A 14,045-nucleotide genomic window follows, 5' to 3' on the forward strand; every position below is an offset into this window, starting at 1 on the left:
GGTGTAGACCTCACAAAGGACACCGTACTAATAATGCCGCCAAATCTTCAAGTAATATGCACATCGTGCCAATTGCAAATTTCTATTTTCTCCTTTTAAATAATTTCGGTTATACCAAATCACAACATATAATGAACCTCACACCGGTAGGGCATATAATTCATAATTTGCAATTAATTATTCGTAATTTACATCAAAATTTACCCAAATGAGTAACAGAAAGCCACATTTAGCCTCGCAGCTCTTATTAGTGACCAACACAAAATGATAGGCGTAGTTATCTCTATAAAATCTCCCAACAGGGGTAAACACATAAGTAAATTATAGAATTATGAAGCTCACTCATAAGTGGAGCACAATAGGAAGACTCGTTTCGATATTGAGAACCGAATCAACTTAAGGAAATCATTCCTTTATATTATATCAAAGTCGTATCTATAACGACACCATCTGATGTAGCGACCTCCGCCATACCGTAAAATAAATATATCAACGGCTGGGTCTCCACCTCTAGGACGCCTTCTACCCGTCTGTCTTCCACCCCTAACTGGTCGTGTGGGTGGTGTAGTAACTTCAATGGGGCACGTAGCCTAAGTGCTTTGACAAAATATGTCTCTCCCAAGTTTGGGACAATTTTCTCATGATGTGCCTAGTATCACCGTATTCATAATAACCCCTTTGCGGTTTAGGCTGCTCATATTGAGTTTGTGCCAGATAACTGGAATAACCATTGTAGAAACTCATGTCGGTGGTACATAAAAAGAACTTACTGGAGCACCCCGATAATTTGATGTGCGGACTGGGCTGCCCGACTGCCCGAGCCCTCTCCATAATGATTTATACTTGCACAGTAGAATCCACTAAATCCCCCAGAACCTTGAGACGTCTTGGTCTCCTTAGTTTTTTTTTTTCACCCCGAACACATTCTAATATCTTGGCAATTTGTACAACTAGCGTAAATGAAGTATCAGCTTGTAGCTCCCGAGTCGTACAAAATTTTATGATCATAATTAAGTCCTTTAATGAGTATATGGACTCGCCCTCTGGTTGTAGGAAGCAAAGTAGGAGTATGACGGGCTAACTTATTGAACCTGATGGCATATTTTGACATCGTCAATGGTGACATGACGCAACCGTTCAAACCCTATGCGCCACGCATTACGGAGAGTCCAGAAAACAAACTCTTTCAAAAGCGTTTCTGAGAACTGAGCCAAGTGGGCGGTGTTGCATTGGCTGGTCTGCTCTCTTCATAGGCTTGCCATGAACACCGGTGGAGAATTATCTCTCCCAAGGCGAATTTCTTCTTTTGTTATACTGACTCTACACTGTTGAGCTGACCAATTTCTTAACATACTCTTCGACTCTTCTTTGGGGTAACCCTTACCCCTATTTATACACAACGATCACAAAAGTAGAGCTCCATACAGACAAATCTTGTCATGAACCACATAGTCCAAACTCTCGTCAACAAGTGTACTTACTCCGAAGCACCCCAAAATCCGCAACAGTGACGTCCACGCTGAGTAGACCTTATACAAATTTAGAGTTGTTTCTATAACTCCTTTGATATTGAAGTATAGGATTATTAAGGAGGCGTACATACCGCAAGTCCTAACCTTATCCTCCACAAAATCTCAGGTCTTAAACATGTCTAAATTTTAGGGAACCTTTCAGTACCACATATATACATTTTAGGCCAAAATTGATATAATACATGACCCGACAATCCACCCATTGGTAGTGGACTCCGCCCACTCGGCGCGAAGTCATAGGTCATAACGTCCGATGATCCACAATAATAACCTTCACAGCTTGTATAAATCAACCAGACGCCAACGTCCGTTGTACCCCCACATGATTCACTAGGTGATCTCTCAATACGCCCGTATCTTCAGTTATAACCACACGTTGAGGCAATATTTGAGCACCTCTGGCTCCCTCATAGTCCATCTACGGCATCACGAACCGTCGACGCATAACTGATACCGAGTGCGCAATGTCATACACGAGTGGATACAAAGGAATATAAGATATATGTTTCAAGCTAAATCAATGCCGCACGATAAGGATTCAAATAAATGAATATTTCCTAACAATTCCATAGCCTCTCGAAGATAAGTACAGACGTCTCCGTACCGATCCGCAAGACTCTACTAAACCTGCTTATGACTCATAACACCTATGAACCTAGTGCTCTGATACCAACTTGTCACGATCCCAAATTCCCTCCGTAGGATGTCGTGATGGCACCTAGTCTCTAAGACTAGGTAAGCCTATCAATACGGAATAATAATAAATATCTGAAATAAATAAACTACAATTCAAACAATTTCAACTCCCAAAACCCGGTAGAAATAAGTCACAAGCTTCTAAGAATTTATTCTCAATGTCTCTCTATATGTCAAGGTCTAAATAAAATATAAGGAAGCAACATAAAATGATAGAAGGGGACTCCGGAGTCTGCGGACGCTGGCAGATATACCTCGAAGTCTCCGTGCGCAGGTAACTCACTGACGTCTAGGCTGGTAAAATGTACCTGGATCTGCACAAAAAGATGTGCAGAAGCGTAGTATGAGTACACCACAGCGGTACCCAGTAAGTGCCAAGTCTAACCTCGGTAGAGTAGTGACGAGGTCAGGTAAGGCCCTACTGGAATATAATAATGGCATGGTAAAATATTTATCAATGTAGCAAACTAAAATGACATTGAAAATGAATCAAATAGTATGTCACATTTAATGACACCAAATAATTGCAAATAATATCTCGTGGAAATCAAAACAGAAGTTCTTTCAACTTTATGAAAATCACAATAATAATCAAAGGCAACTACGGCCATAAATCAATATCAACAAGGGCACTCCCGAGGTACCGCCTCGTAGTCCCAAATCATAAATAAAATCACAATATCTCATTTTCTTATATCACCGCAGGAGCCTTCATAATTTATTTAAAGAAAATATTTTTTCCCAAAATAGCATCCCGCGTTTTAGCCACCCTTATCACACCGCATGACTTCTAGTAGTTCCCCTACTAGCCACGCGTATCAAGCCACCCTTATCTCACAGCATGCGTTTCAACACCCAGACCTTATACCACCGCATACGTATCAATATCACAATATATCATAATTTGCACCTCAAGTGCTCAAATAATTTAACTTGCCAAAATAATTTAACAACAATATTTTTCCACAATAAAGAGCTCACGGCTCATGCCAAAATAAATCATCAATTTTAGTTTTCCACAATAAAGAGCTCACGGCTCCCTCACAATGAGTATAAAAATATTCAGGAGTAAATAATTTAGGAAAATAATATTTTAAAATCTTTACTACGTTGCTTCAATATCAAGTTTAAAAATGTCAAATACTTCATATTAATAATATTTAATTTAAAGAAAATCAACCTTCAAATAATGCACAGAATAAAAGAAACCAAGTTTCAACTAAACAGGTAAAACAATAAGTAAGAAAAGATCAAACAAATTTGAAGTATATATCTCAGATCAATGATGAAGAATATAACAAGATAAAATAATTTAATAAATGCGCAACAGTGATCTACACAATTTTAAAATATAATCTTTCGCAATTTAGCCCGTGTACACACTCGTCACCTCGTGCACACGACTTTCAACACATTTCAATAATCACATCAATACCAATCTTAGGGGAAATTTCCCCCACACAAGGTTAGACAAGTCACTTACCTCGACTTGCTCCAATTTAACCAAGTATTTTTCTTTTTCCTCGATTTTCCGACTCCGATCGACTCGTATCTAGTAATAATTAATTCGATACAGTCAACGAAAATTATAGAAATCAATTTCATAAGAAAATATTACATTTTCATTAAAAATCCGAAATTAGCTCAAAATTTACCCGTGGGGCCCACATCTCGGAATCCGGCGAAACTTATAAAATCCGACAACCTATTCAATTACGAGTCCACCCATACCAATTTTACCAAAATCCGATAACAACTTGATCTCCAAATCTTAACTTTTCGTTTTTTGGAAGATTTTGCAAAAAGCTTGATTTTTCTTCCATAAATTCACGGATTCATGATGTAAATGAGTATGGAATTATGAAATATAATCAATATAGGATAAGGAACACTTACCCCAATGTTTTCCCGTGAAAATCGCCCAAGAACCGTGCTCCAAAAATCCAAAACGAAATGAATGAAATGACCATTTTTGATCCTTAAGTTTCTGCCAATCCGTCACTAAAAGTCCATTTTTCGTCACTAAAAGTCCACCAGAAACAGCTCTACCAGTCTTACTTCAATGATCATAACTTTATGTGCCAATGTCCAAATGATAAATGGTTTAGCTTTTTGGAAACTAGAATCCACCGACTACAACTTTCATGTTTTGCAATTATTCTGATTCCCTATGCATTGCGAGATATAGGCTCCCAAGGTCGGCTGCATGCATCAGAATTTCTGGCGAAATTTCTGGCGAAACTGCTCTACCAGCCTTCATTCAATCCATCATAACCTTCTGTACAAATGTCCAAATGATGCATAGTTTAACTTTATGGAACCTATAATCAAACGACTACAACTTTCATGTTTTGCACATTTTCTGATGCCTTATGCATTGTGAGATATAATCTTCCAAAGTTGGCTCCACGCACAACATTTATGCAACAGAAATTTCTGCAAATAGAAATTTCCAGCACTTTGTCCGAAATCCATTCCGTTTACCTTCCGAAATCCACCCGAGACCCTCGGGAGCATAACAAATTATTCCAACATGTCCCAAAATACCATACAAACTTAGTTGAGGCTTCAAACTACATCAAACAACATCAAAACGACGAATCGCACCTCAAATCAAAATCAATGAACTTTGAACTTTCAAATTCTATATCTTGTGTCGAAACACATCAAATCAATTCGGAATGAATTCAAATTTTGCACACAAGTCATAAATGAGATAACTGAGCTATAAAAATTTTCAGAATCGGATTTCGACCCCGATATCAAAAACTCAACCTCTCGGTCAAACTTCCCAAAAATTCAACTTTCGGCATTTCAAGCCTAATTCCACTACGGACTTCCAAATAAAATTCCGATCACGCTCCTAAGTCCAAAATCACCATATAGAGCTGTTGGAATTATCAAAATTCTATTCCGGGGCCGTTTGCACATAATTTGACATCCGGTCACTATTTGAACTTAAACTTTTAATTTTTCATCAAAATTCCATATCTCGGGCTAGGGACCTCGGAATTTGATTCTGGGCATACGCCTAAGTCCCAAATCACGATACGGACCTACAAAATTATCAAAACACTAATCCGAGTCCGATTGCTCAAAATATTGACCAAAGTCAACTCAGTTGAGTTTTAAAGCTCTAATTCACATTTTAATTTATTTTTCACCTAAAAACTTTCCGAAAAATTTTACGTACTGCGCACGCAAGTCGAGGAATAATAAATAATACTTTTTGAGGTCTTAGAATACAAAATTAATTATTTAATTTAAAGATCACATTTTGGGTCATCACAGTGCCGAGCCTAAACTCGACGAAGTAATGATGAGGCTAAGACAGGTCACTCACACTACAACCTGTACGCAATATATAATAAATGCAGAAAAGGAAATACCTAACGAAATGAGATAGTCAACTGAAAATAATAAATACAGCCTCAAGAAATAAGCCTGTGTCATTCAGAATTACCAATCCTTAGAGTTTCAAATGAAAATACCGAAAACCAACACAGCTCAAGGAAATAGAAACACATAGATTGTTGCGGCGCGCAACCCGATCTCACCGTACAACACATCATACTCCCTTATTTCACTGTAACAACATCAACAACAATAAATAATATATATATATATATATATATATATATATATATATATATATATATATATTTGCGGCGCGCAACTCGATCCCACCATATAACAATATCAGTACCATAATTCACCCTTATTGCACTGTATCAATCCACCCTTATTCTACCTTTTGCGGAGTACAACCTAATCCTACCGTATCAGTACAAATTCACCCTTATTCCACCATATCAATCCACCCTTATTTCGCCTGTTGTGGCATGCAACCCCATCCCACCATACCAGTACCAAATACTTAATGAACATAGTCAAATCAATAATTTAAATCACAAGAACCTCTACGATAAATAAATACAAAGCTGAACCCGCAAGGAAACCTTGTACAACATGAGAATTCAAATAGGTAATACTACACATCAAGACAAGTCATGTAATTGACAATTAGGAGGTGCAAGTAAGTCAGTTAGAACAAATAGCTGGGAATCATGAAAATATGAAAAAATCTAACTTCATTAACATGAGAAAATATTGATTCATAGTTAGCAAATAAGCATGGAAGGCATTTAGAGCATATAAAGTTAAGACAGGGAAGGAGATAATTAAGGAAAGCGAAAAAATCGGAGAAAAACAAGTAATTCGGCAGTGTATAAGCACTTGCCACCTCGCATATACGCCACAACACATGAATTTCATATAGCACATAATTCGAAGGTCCCTAATTCCCTCAAGTCAAGGTTAAACTCAACACTTACCTCACTCCACAGTCAACTCATAGCTCTACCATGGTATTTTCTCTAGAATCCGCCTCCAAGCCACTCGTACCTAACCACAATTGTCTCAATAATATCAAATATTTCTTAAGGAATCAATTACAATGCATAAATTTAGAATTACCACACTTTTTCCCAAAAAGTCAAAAATTGACCCTGGGCCCGCTTGGTCCAAACCTAAATTTCGGACCAAAAATCGATTATCCATTCACCTCCGAGCCCGGTTCAGCAATTTATTTTGAAATCCGACCTCATTTTGAGGTCTAAATTTCAATTTTGCAAAAAATCATAATTCTACCCAAACCCCCAATTTCCACAATGAAAATCCTAGATTTTAACTTGAAAACTTATGAAATGTAAAGAAAGATTGAAAGAAAATAGGTTAGAATCACTTACCATTGAACTAGGGGAAGAAGAGTTCTTGGAAAAATCGCCTCTAAAGTTTTCTAGTTTTGAAAATTTGAAGAATGAACAAAAATCCCGTCTAACTTAACTTATACACAGTTGCAGATGTTGCAATTTCAATATCTTGTTCGCAATTGCGAATATCACAATTGCGAGAAAGAGGTCTCAATTGCGAACTCCTCTTAGGATCCTCATAATCACATTTGTGATAAAATGGTTGCAAATGCGAGCCTTGATGCCTCGCAAATGCGGATCTTTCTTCGTAAATGCGAAGATCATCACATAAGGTGCTGAGTTGCAAATGCAACTCTGCCTTCGCAAAAGCGAAAATGGAAAGTTCGCAAATGCGAACTTTTACCTAGCAAATGCGAGTACCCTTGCCATGCCCAGACTCGTAAATGTGATGATTTCTTTTCAAATGGGAGCCAGATCTCGCGAATGCGAGATCTTTAGCAGACACCAGAAACTAAATGCATCAGCTATGTTTCTAAGTCCAAACTCACTCCATAGCCTATCTAAAACTCACCCGAGCCCTCGGGGCTCCAAATCAAACATACACACAAGTCCAAAAATATCATACGAACTTGCTCACGGGATCGGATCTCCAAAATAACACGTAGAACTATGAATTGGACACCAAAATCAAATAAATTTTCAAGAACACATTAGAATTGCTGTTTTAATAACCGGACGTCCGAATCACATCAAACAAACTCCGTTTCTCACCAAATTTGAAATACAAGTCATAAATATAGTAATGGACCTATACCGGGTTTCGGAACCAAATTACGGACCCGGTAACAATAAGGTTAAACATCGATCAATTCTTTAGAAAAACTTTCAATTTTTGACAAAAATCAATAGGTCGAGCTAGGGACATCCGAATTCGATTCCGGGCATACGCCCAAGTCCCAAATCACGATACGGACCTACCGAGATCGTCAAAGTACGGATCCAGGTCTGTTTGCTCAAAATGTTGACCGAAGTCAACTCAAATATATTTTTAAGGCAAAATTCTTATTTTTATTTATTTTTAACATAAAAGCCTTGCGAAAAACACTGGTATTACGCACACAAATCGAGGAAGGTTTAAAGAAGCTATTGGAGGCTTCAAAACACAGAATTAGGTTCTAAAACTCTAGATGACCTACCAGGTCATTACATTCTTCACATCTAAAACAACCATTCGTCCTCGAACGGACATAGAAAACGTACCTAGGCTGGTGAAAAGGGGTGGATATCTACTCCGCATATCCGACTCGGGCTCCCAAGTAGCTGCTTTGACCAGCTGGCCTCTCTACTGCACTCGAACTGAAGGATAACTCTTTGAGCTCAACTATCGAACCTGGCGGGCTAGAATAGCCACCGGCTCCTCCTCATAAGTCAAATGCTTGTCCAACTGGACTGAGCTGAAATCTAACACATAGGACAGATCATGGTGATACTTCCAAAGCGTGGACATATGGAATACTGGATGAACTTCTGACAAACTAGGTGGAAATGCGAGCCTGTAAGCCACCTCACCCACTCTCTCTAGAATCTCAGAAGGTCTGATATACCTAGGGCTCAACTTGCCTTTCTTTCCGAACCTCATCACACCCTTCATGGGTGAAACCCGGAGCAATACCCTCTCTAACCATGAATGCAACATCATGAACCTTACGGTCGACATAACTCTTCTACCTAGACTGAGCTGTGCGAAGTCGATCCAGAATAATCTTGACCTTATCCAAGGCAACCTGTACCAAATCTGTACCCAACAACCGAGCCTCCCCTGGCTCGAACTACCCAACTGGCGAACGACTCCACCTCCCATGTAATGCCTCATAGGGAGACATCTGAATGCTCGACTGGTACCTGTTGTTGTAGGCAAACTCTGCAAGCGGAAAGAACTGATCCCAAGAACCTCTGAAATCTATAACACAAGCACGTAGCATATCCTCCAATATCTAAATAGTACTCTCGGACTGTCCATCCGTCTGATGCTGAAATGTTGTGCTCAACTCAACCTGTGTGCCCAACTCATGCTGTACTACCCTCCAGAAGTACGAGGTGAACTGCGTACCTCAATCATTAATGATAGACACAGGCACATCGTGAAGACGAACGATTTCTCATATGTAAATCACAGCCAACTGCTCTAAAGAATAATTAACTGCCACAGGAATGAAATGCGCTCACTTGTCAGCCTATCCACAGTGACCTATACCGCATTGAACTTCCTCTGAGTCCGTGGGAGTCTAACAACAAAATCCATAGTGATACGTTCCCACTTCCTCTCAGGAATCTCTATCTTTCGAGGCAAACCACCAGGTCTCTGATGCTCATACTTTATTTGATGACAATTTAGACACCGAGCTACATATACCACTATATTCTCCTTCATCCTTCCCCACCAATAATGCTGCTAGAACTCCTGATACATCTTAGTGGCACCTAGGTGAATAGAATACCGGGAAGTATGGGCCTACTCAAGAATCAACTCACGAAGTCCATCTACATTAGGCACACAAACACGACCTTGTATCCTCAAAACTCCATCATCTTCAATAGTAACTAGCTTGGCACCTCTGTACCGCACTATGTCTCTAAGGACAAGCAAATAATGGTCACCATACTGCCACTCCCTGATGCGCTCAAATAAGGAAGATCGAGCGACGGTACAAGCTAGAACACGACTGGGCTCTGAAACATCCAACCTCACGAACTGATTGGCCAAGGCATGAACATCTGACACAAACAGTTTCTCACCGACTGGAATGTATGCAAGGCTGCTCACACTCACTGCCTTTCTACTCAAGGCATCGACCAACATATTGACTTTCCCGGAATGATACAAGATGGTGATATCATAGTCTTTCAATAGCTCGAACCACCTCCTCTACCTCAAATTGAGATCCTTTTGTTTGAACAAATACTGCAAGCACTGATGATTCTTAAAAACCTCACACGACATGCCGTAAATATAATTCCTCCAGATCTTTAGTGCATGATCAATGGCTGCCAGCTCTAGATCGTGAATAGTGTAATTCTTCTCATGAACCTTCAACTACCGCGATGCATATGAAATCACCGTGCCATCCTTCATCAGTACTGCTCCAAGCCCAACTGTAACGATCCGGCCGGTCGTTTTGATTATTACAGCCTCGTTCCCTAATTTACTGCTCTATTTGTGCTTTATAAATGTATTATGACATATCGGATTAGTTAGTTCGGGTCTGGAGAGATTTTGAAGTAAAATGAGACACTTAGTCTCGTAATTTAAAACATAAGTTGAAAAAGTCAACTGAATGTTGAATTATATGTAAATAACCTCAAATTTAAATTTTGATGGTTCCAATAGCTCCGTATCGTAATTTTGGACTTCGTAGCGTGTCCGAAAATTTGTTTGGAGGTCCATAGTGGAATTGGGCTTGAAATGGCGAAAATTAAATATTTGGGAAGTTTGACCGGGGCGTTGAATTTTTGATATCGGGGTCAAAATTCGATTCTGGGAATAACTTCGTTATGTCATTTATGACTTGTTTGCAAAATTTGAAGTCATTCCGGATTGATTTGATGTGTTTCAGCACAAGATATAGAATTTGAAAGTTCAAAGTTCATACATTTTGATTTGAGATGCGATTCTTCATTTTGATGTTGCTTGATATGATTTGAGGCCTCGAGTAGGTCCGTGTTATGTTATGAAACTTGTTGGTTTATTGGTACGAGGTCCCGAGTGACCCGAGTGAGTTTCGGGATAGTTTCAGATCATTTTTCCTTATTTTGTAACTGCTGGAACTGGTGTCTGGTATTGTTTTTCTCTAATGGGAAGGGTCTCACGCGTTTGTGAAGAAAGATTTTGGGTTGCTGGGATTTACCAATCGCGAACGCTATTAAGGAGACGCGAACACAAAGAAGAGACTGGGGAAGCCTAAGCGAACACAAGTGGGAGGACAAGAACGCAAAGAGGAAAGAGAGCTGGGGGCTGCCTGGCATTAAGCCTTCGCGAACGCAGCTCGTGTCACACGAATGCGAAGGGCAGAGGTAGGAAGGCATCACAAACGCGATGAAGAGGTCGTAAACGCGAAGAAGGAACCTTGGCATCACATATTTTTTTGTGCATCGCGAACGCAAAGCTATGGTCGCGAACGCGATTAAGACATATCTGGGCAGAATTAAAAGTTCCAAAATGGGGGTTTTGAGTTCATAACACAAAATCAAATTGGGAGCTCGGTGGAAGGTAATTTTTGGAGAGATTCTTGCGTTGGTGTTTGGGCTAAGTAATTCTTATCCAGTTTTGATTAATTTTCATGATCATTCCTTTGCATCCGTCATTTAATGGATGAATTAGGTTGAAACATTTAGAAAACCCTTTTGGTTTAATTTAAAGATTTGAGGGTCGGGTTGAGGTCGGATTTTGGTAAAATTAGTATAGTTGAACTGGTAACTGGTAATATGGATATTGTTGGGACCCATAGTGGTCATTTTTTGCTATCATTTCATTAATTTCATTGATATTTCATATTCAGTCATATTCATGCATTCGTATCATATCTCAGTCTCAGTTATTTTTTTTTTTATTGATACATCATATCATTATTGTCGGCCTAGTTTCATGACTTTGTGATCCCGTGCGTGAGACTAGAGAGATTGATGACTGAGTGAGGCCGGGGGCCTGTTTGTGAGGATATTGATACTATAACACGTGTGTTATCCATGCAGCACGTGAGTTGTCCGTGCGGATCCAGATATTAATATTATAGCACGTGAGTTGTCCAGGCGGATTATAACGCTTGGGCTGTAGGAGCCCCTCTGGAGTATGTACACCCCTAGTGAGCGTGGTTGTTATTATTGAGGGATGGATCTTCCCTTGACATGGATCTTGTCCGAAATATTATATACCAGGAGATGGATCTTCTCCACGGGCTGGATTGGCCCTACTTGGTACTGAGTGACTGATGATAAGTTGATATGTATATTTCGGGATGGATCTTCCCTGGGCCGGATTGGCCATCTACAGTACCAAGTGATTGAGCATGATGAGTGGAATGTGTGATAAAGTGAGAGTGAGTATTCTGAGAGTGTGGGTACATGAGTTCATCTGTGAGATACATTGCATTGACATGCACACATGACATACATGCATAGAGACGTATTTTCCTCATGTTGTACAATATCACGTCATTCATGACTTCTTACACATATTGGCATATGAGCATAGTGAGGCATTTTCCACTAGGTATCTGGAAGGGAAATGAAACATCTTATGTATTGTTGAAATGATTTTTGGAAAAAACCATAGTTTTCAAACTTACTCATATTTTGGTGATTTCAGTGAAAAGAATTGAGTTTTACTATTATACTTGAAAAGAAAATATTTATTTTTTCGGAATTGTGAACGAACTGAGCATTTTATTATTGAGTTATTCTTTGTGTTGACTCAATTTGTTTTGTTATGAGATGTCATTGGATATTGGAGTAGACCCTGACCTTGGTACACGCTCGTCTCTACGTTTAACCTAAGGTTAGGTTTGTTACTTATTGATATATGGGGTCGGTTGTACTCGTACTATACTTTTGCACCTTTCATGCACATTTTTGATGTTGATGCTGCTGTACATGGCGAGAGCTGGATCTGAAGATGTACCTGCGTTCCAGCCATTGCTACCTCTTATTCATGGTAGCTTTAGAAATTTAAATATGTTTATGTATATTTCATGGGTACACAGATTGCGCACTTGAGGCTTGAGTTATATTGATGTGATGTATGTTATGGTTTGAGTAGTATGTTATGTGATTATATCTAGGATTATGGTTATGGATGGATACAACTTGTTCAGGCTTATACATTGTGTAGATATGAGATTCGGGTCTTGAAAAGAATTCTAGATGTTAGAAATTTGGCTCCAAGGTTTTTAGGATAAGGTTAAATTAATGATTTTCAGTTATATTGTGTTTTCAAGACTATACAGAATAGGGTGAAATGGGATCACCCCCAGGTACATGCATGGTAAGATGGAATAGTGATTTTATGGCTTGGAAACAACTCTTGGCACGTTCGAGGACGAACGCATGTTTAAGTGGGGGAGAATGTAATGACCCGGTCGGTCATTTTGATTATTATATCCCGATTCCCCCATTTACTACTCTATTTGTGCTTTATAGCTATATTATGACCTATCAGATTAGTTAGTTCGGGTCCGGAGAGATTTCGAAGTGAAATGAGACACTTAGTCTCGTAATTTAAAACTTAAGTTGGAAAAGTCGATCAGATGTTGACTTATGTGTACAAGACCTCTGATTTGAATTTTGATGATTCCAATAGCTCGGTATGATGATTTTGGACTTAGGAGCGTGTCCGGAAAATCTTTTGGAGGTCCGTAGTGGAATTAGGCTTGAAATGGCAAAAATTGAATTTTTGGGAAGTTTGACCGGGGGTTTAACATTTTAATATCGGGGTTGGAATCCGATTCTGGAAATTAGAATAGCTTCGTTATGTCATTCATAACTTGTTTGCAAAATTTGAAGTCATTCCGGATTGATTTGATGTGTTTCGACACAAGATATAAAATTTGAAATTTCAAAGTTCATAGATTTTGATTTGAGGTGAGATTCATCGTTATTATGTTGTTTGATATGATTTGAGGCCTCAAGTAGGTTCGTGTTATGATATGGAACTTGTTGGTATATAGGGACGAGGTCCCGAGTAACACGGGTGAGTTCCGGGATGGTTTCAAATAATTTTTTCTTGTTTTGCAACTGCTGGAACTGGTGTCTGGTATTGTTCTTCTTGAACGCGAAGGGTCTCACACGTTCGCGAAGAAGGATTTTGGGTTGCTGGGATTTACCCATCATGAACACGATCAAGGAGACGCGAACGCGAAGAAGAGACTGGGAAAGCCTACGCGAACACGAGTGGGAGGACGCGAACACGAAGAGGAAAGGGAGCTAGGGGCCTGGCTGGCATTAAGCCTTCGCGAAAGCGGCTCGTAGCACGTGAACGCGAAGGGCAGAGGTAGGAAGGCATCACGAACGCGATGAAAATGTCGTGAACGTGAAGAAGGAACCTTGGCAGCAC

General features: G+C 39.4%; 1 protein-coding gene across 1 annotated transcript; it reads right to left on the bottom strand.

Annotated features, from left to right (window-relative positions):
- Positions 1-9,452: 9,452 nt before the first annotated feature.
- On the bottom strand, positions 9,453-9,800 carry LOC138897702 (uncharacterized). Its single transcript, XM_070183706.1, has one exon. The coding sequence runs from the start codon at positions 9,798-9,800 to the stop codon at positions 9,453-9,455; it is 348 nt and encodes a 115-aa protein (XP_070039807.1).
- Positions 9,801-14,045: the final 4,245 nt, after the last annotated feature.

The sequence above is a fragment of the Nicotiana tomentosiformis genome, chromosome 8, assembly GCF_000390325.3.
Source record: "Nicotiana tomentosiformis chromosome 8, ASM39032v3, whole genome shotgun sequence".
Classification (NCBI taxonomy): domain Eukaryota; kingdom Viridiplantae; phylum Streptophyta; class Magnoliopsida; order Solanales; family Solanaceae; genus Nicotiana; species Nicotiana tomentosiformis.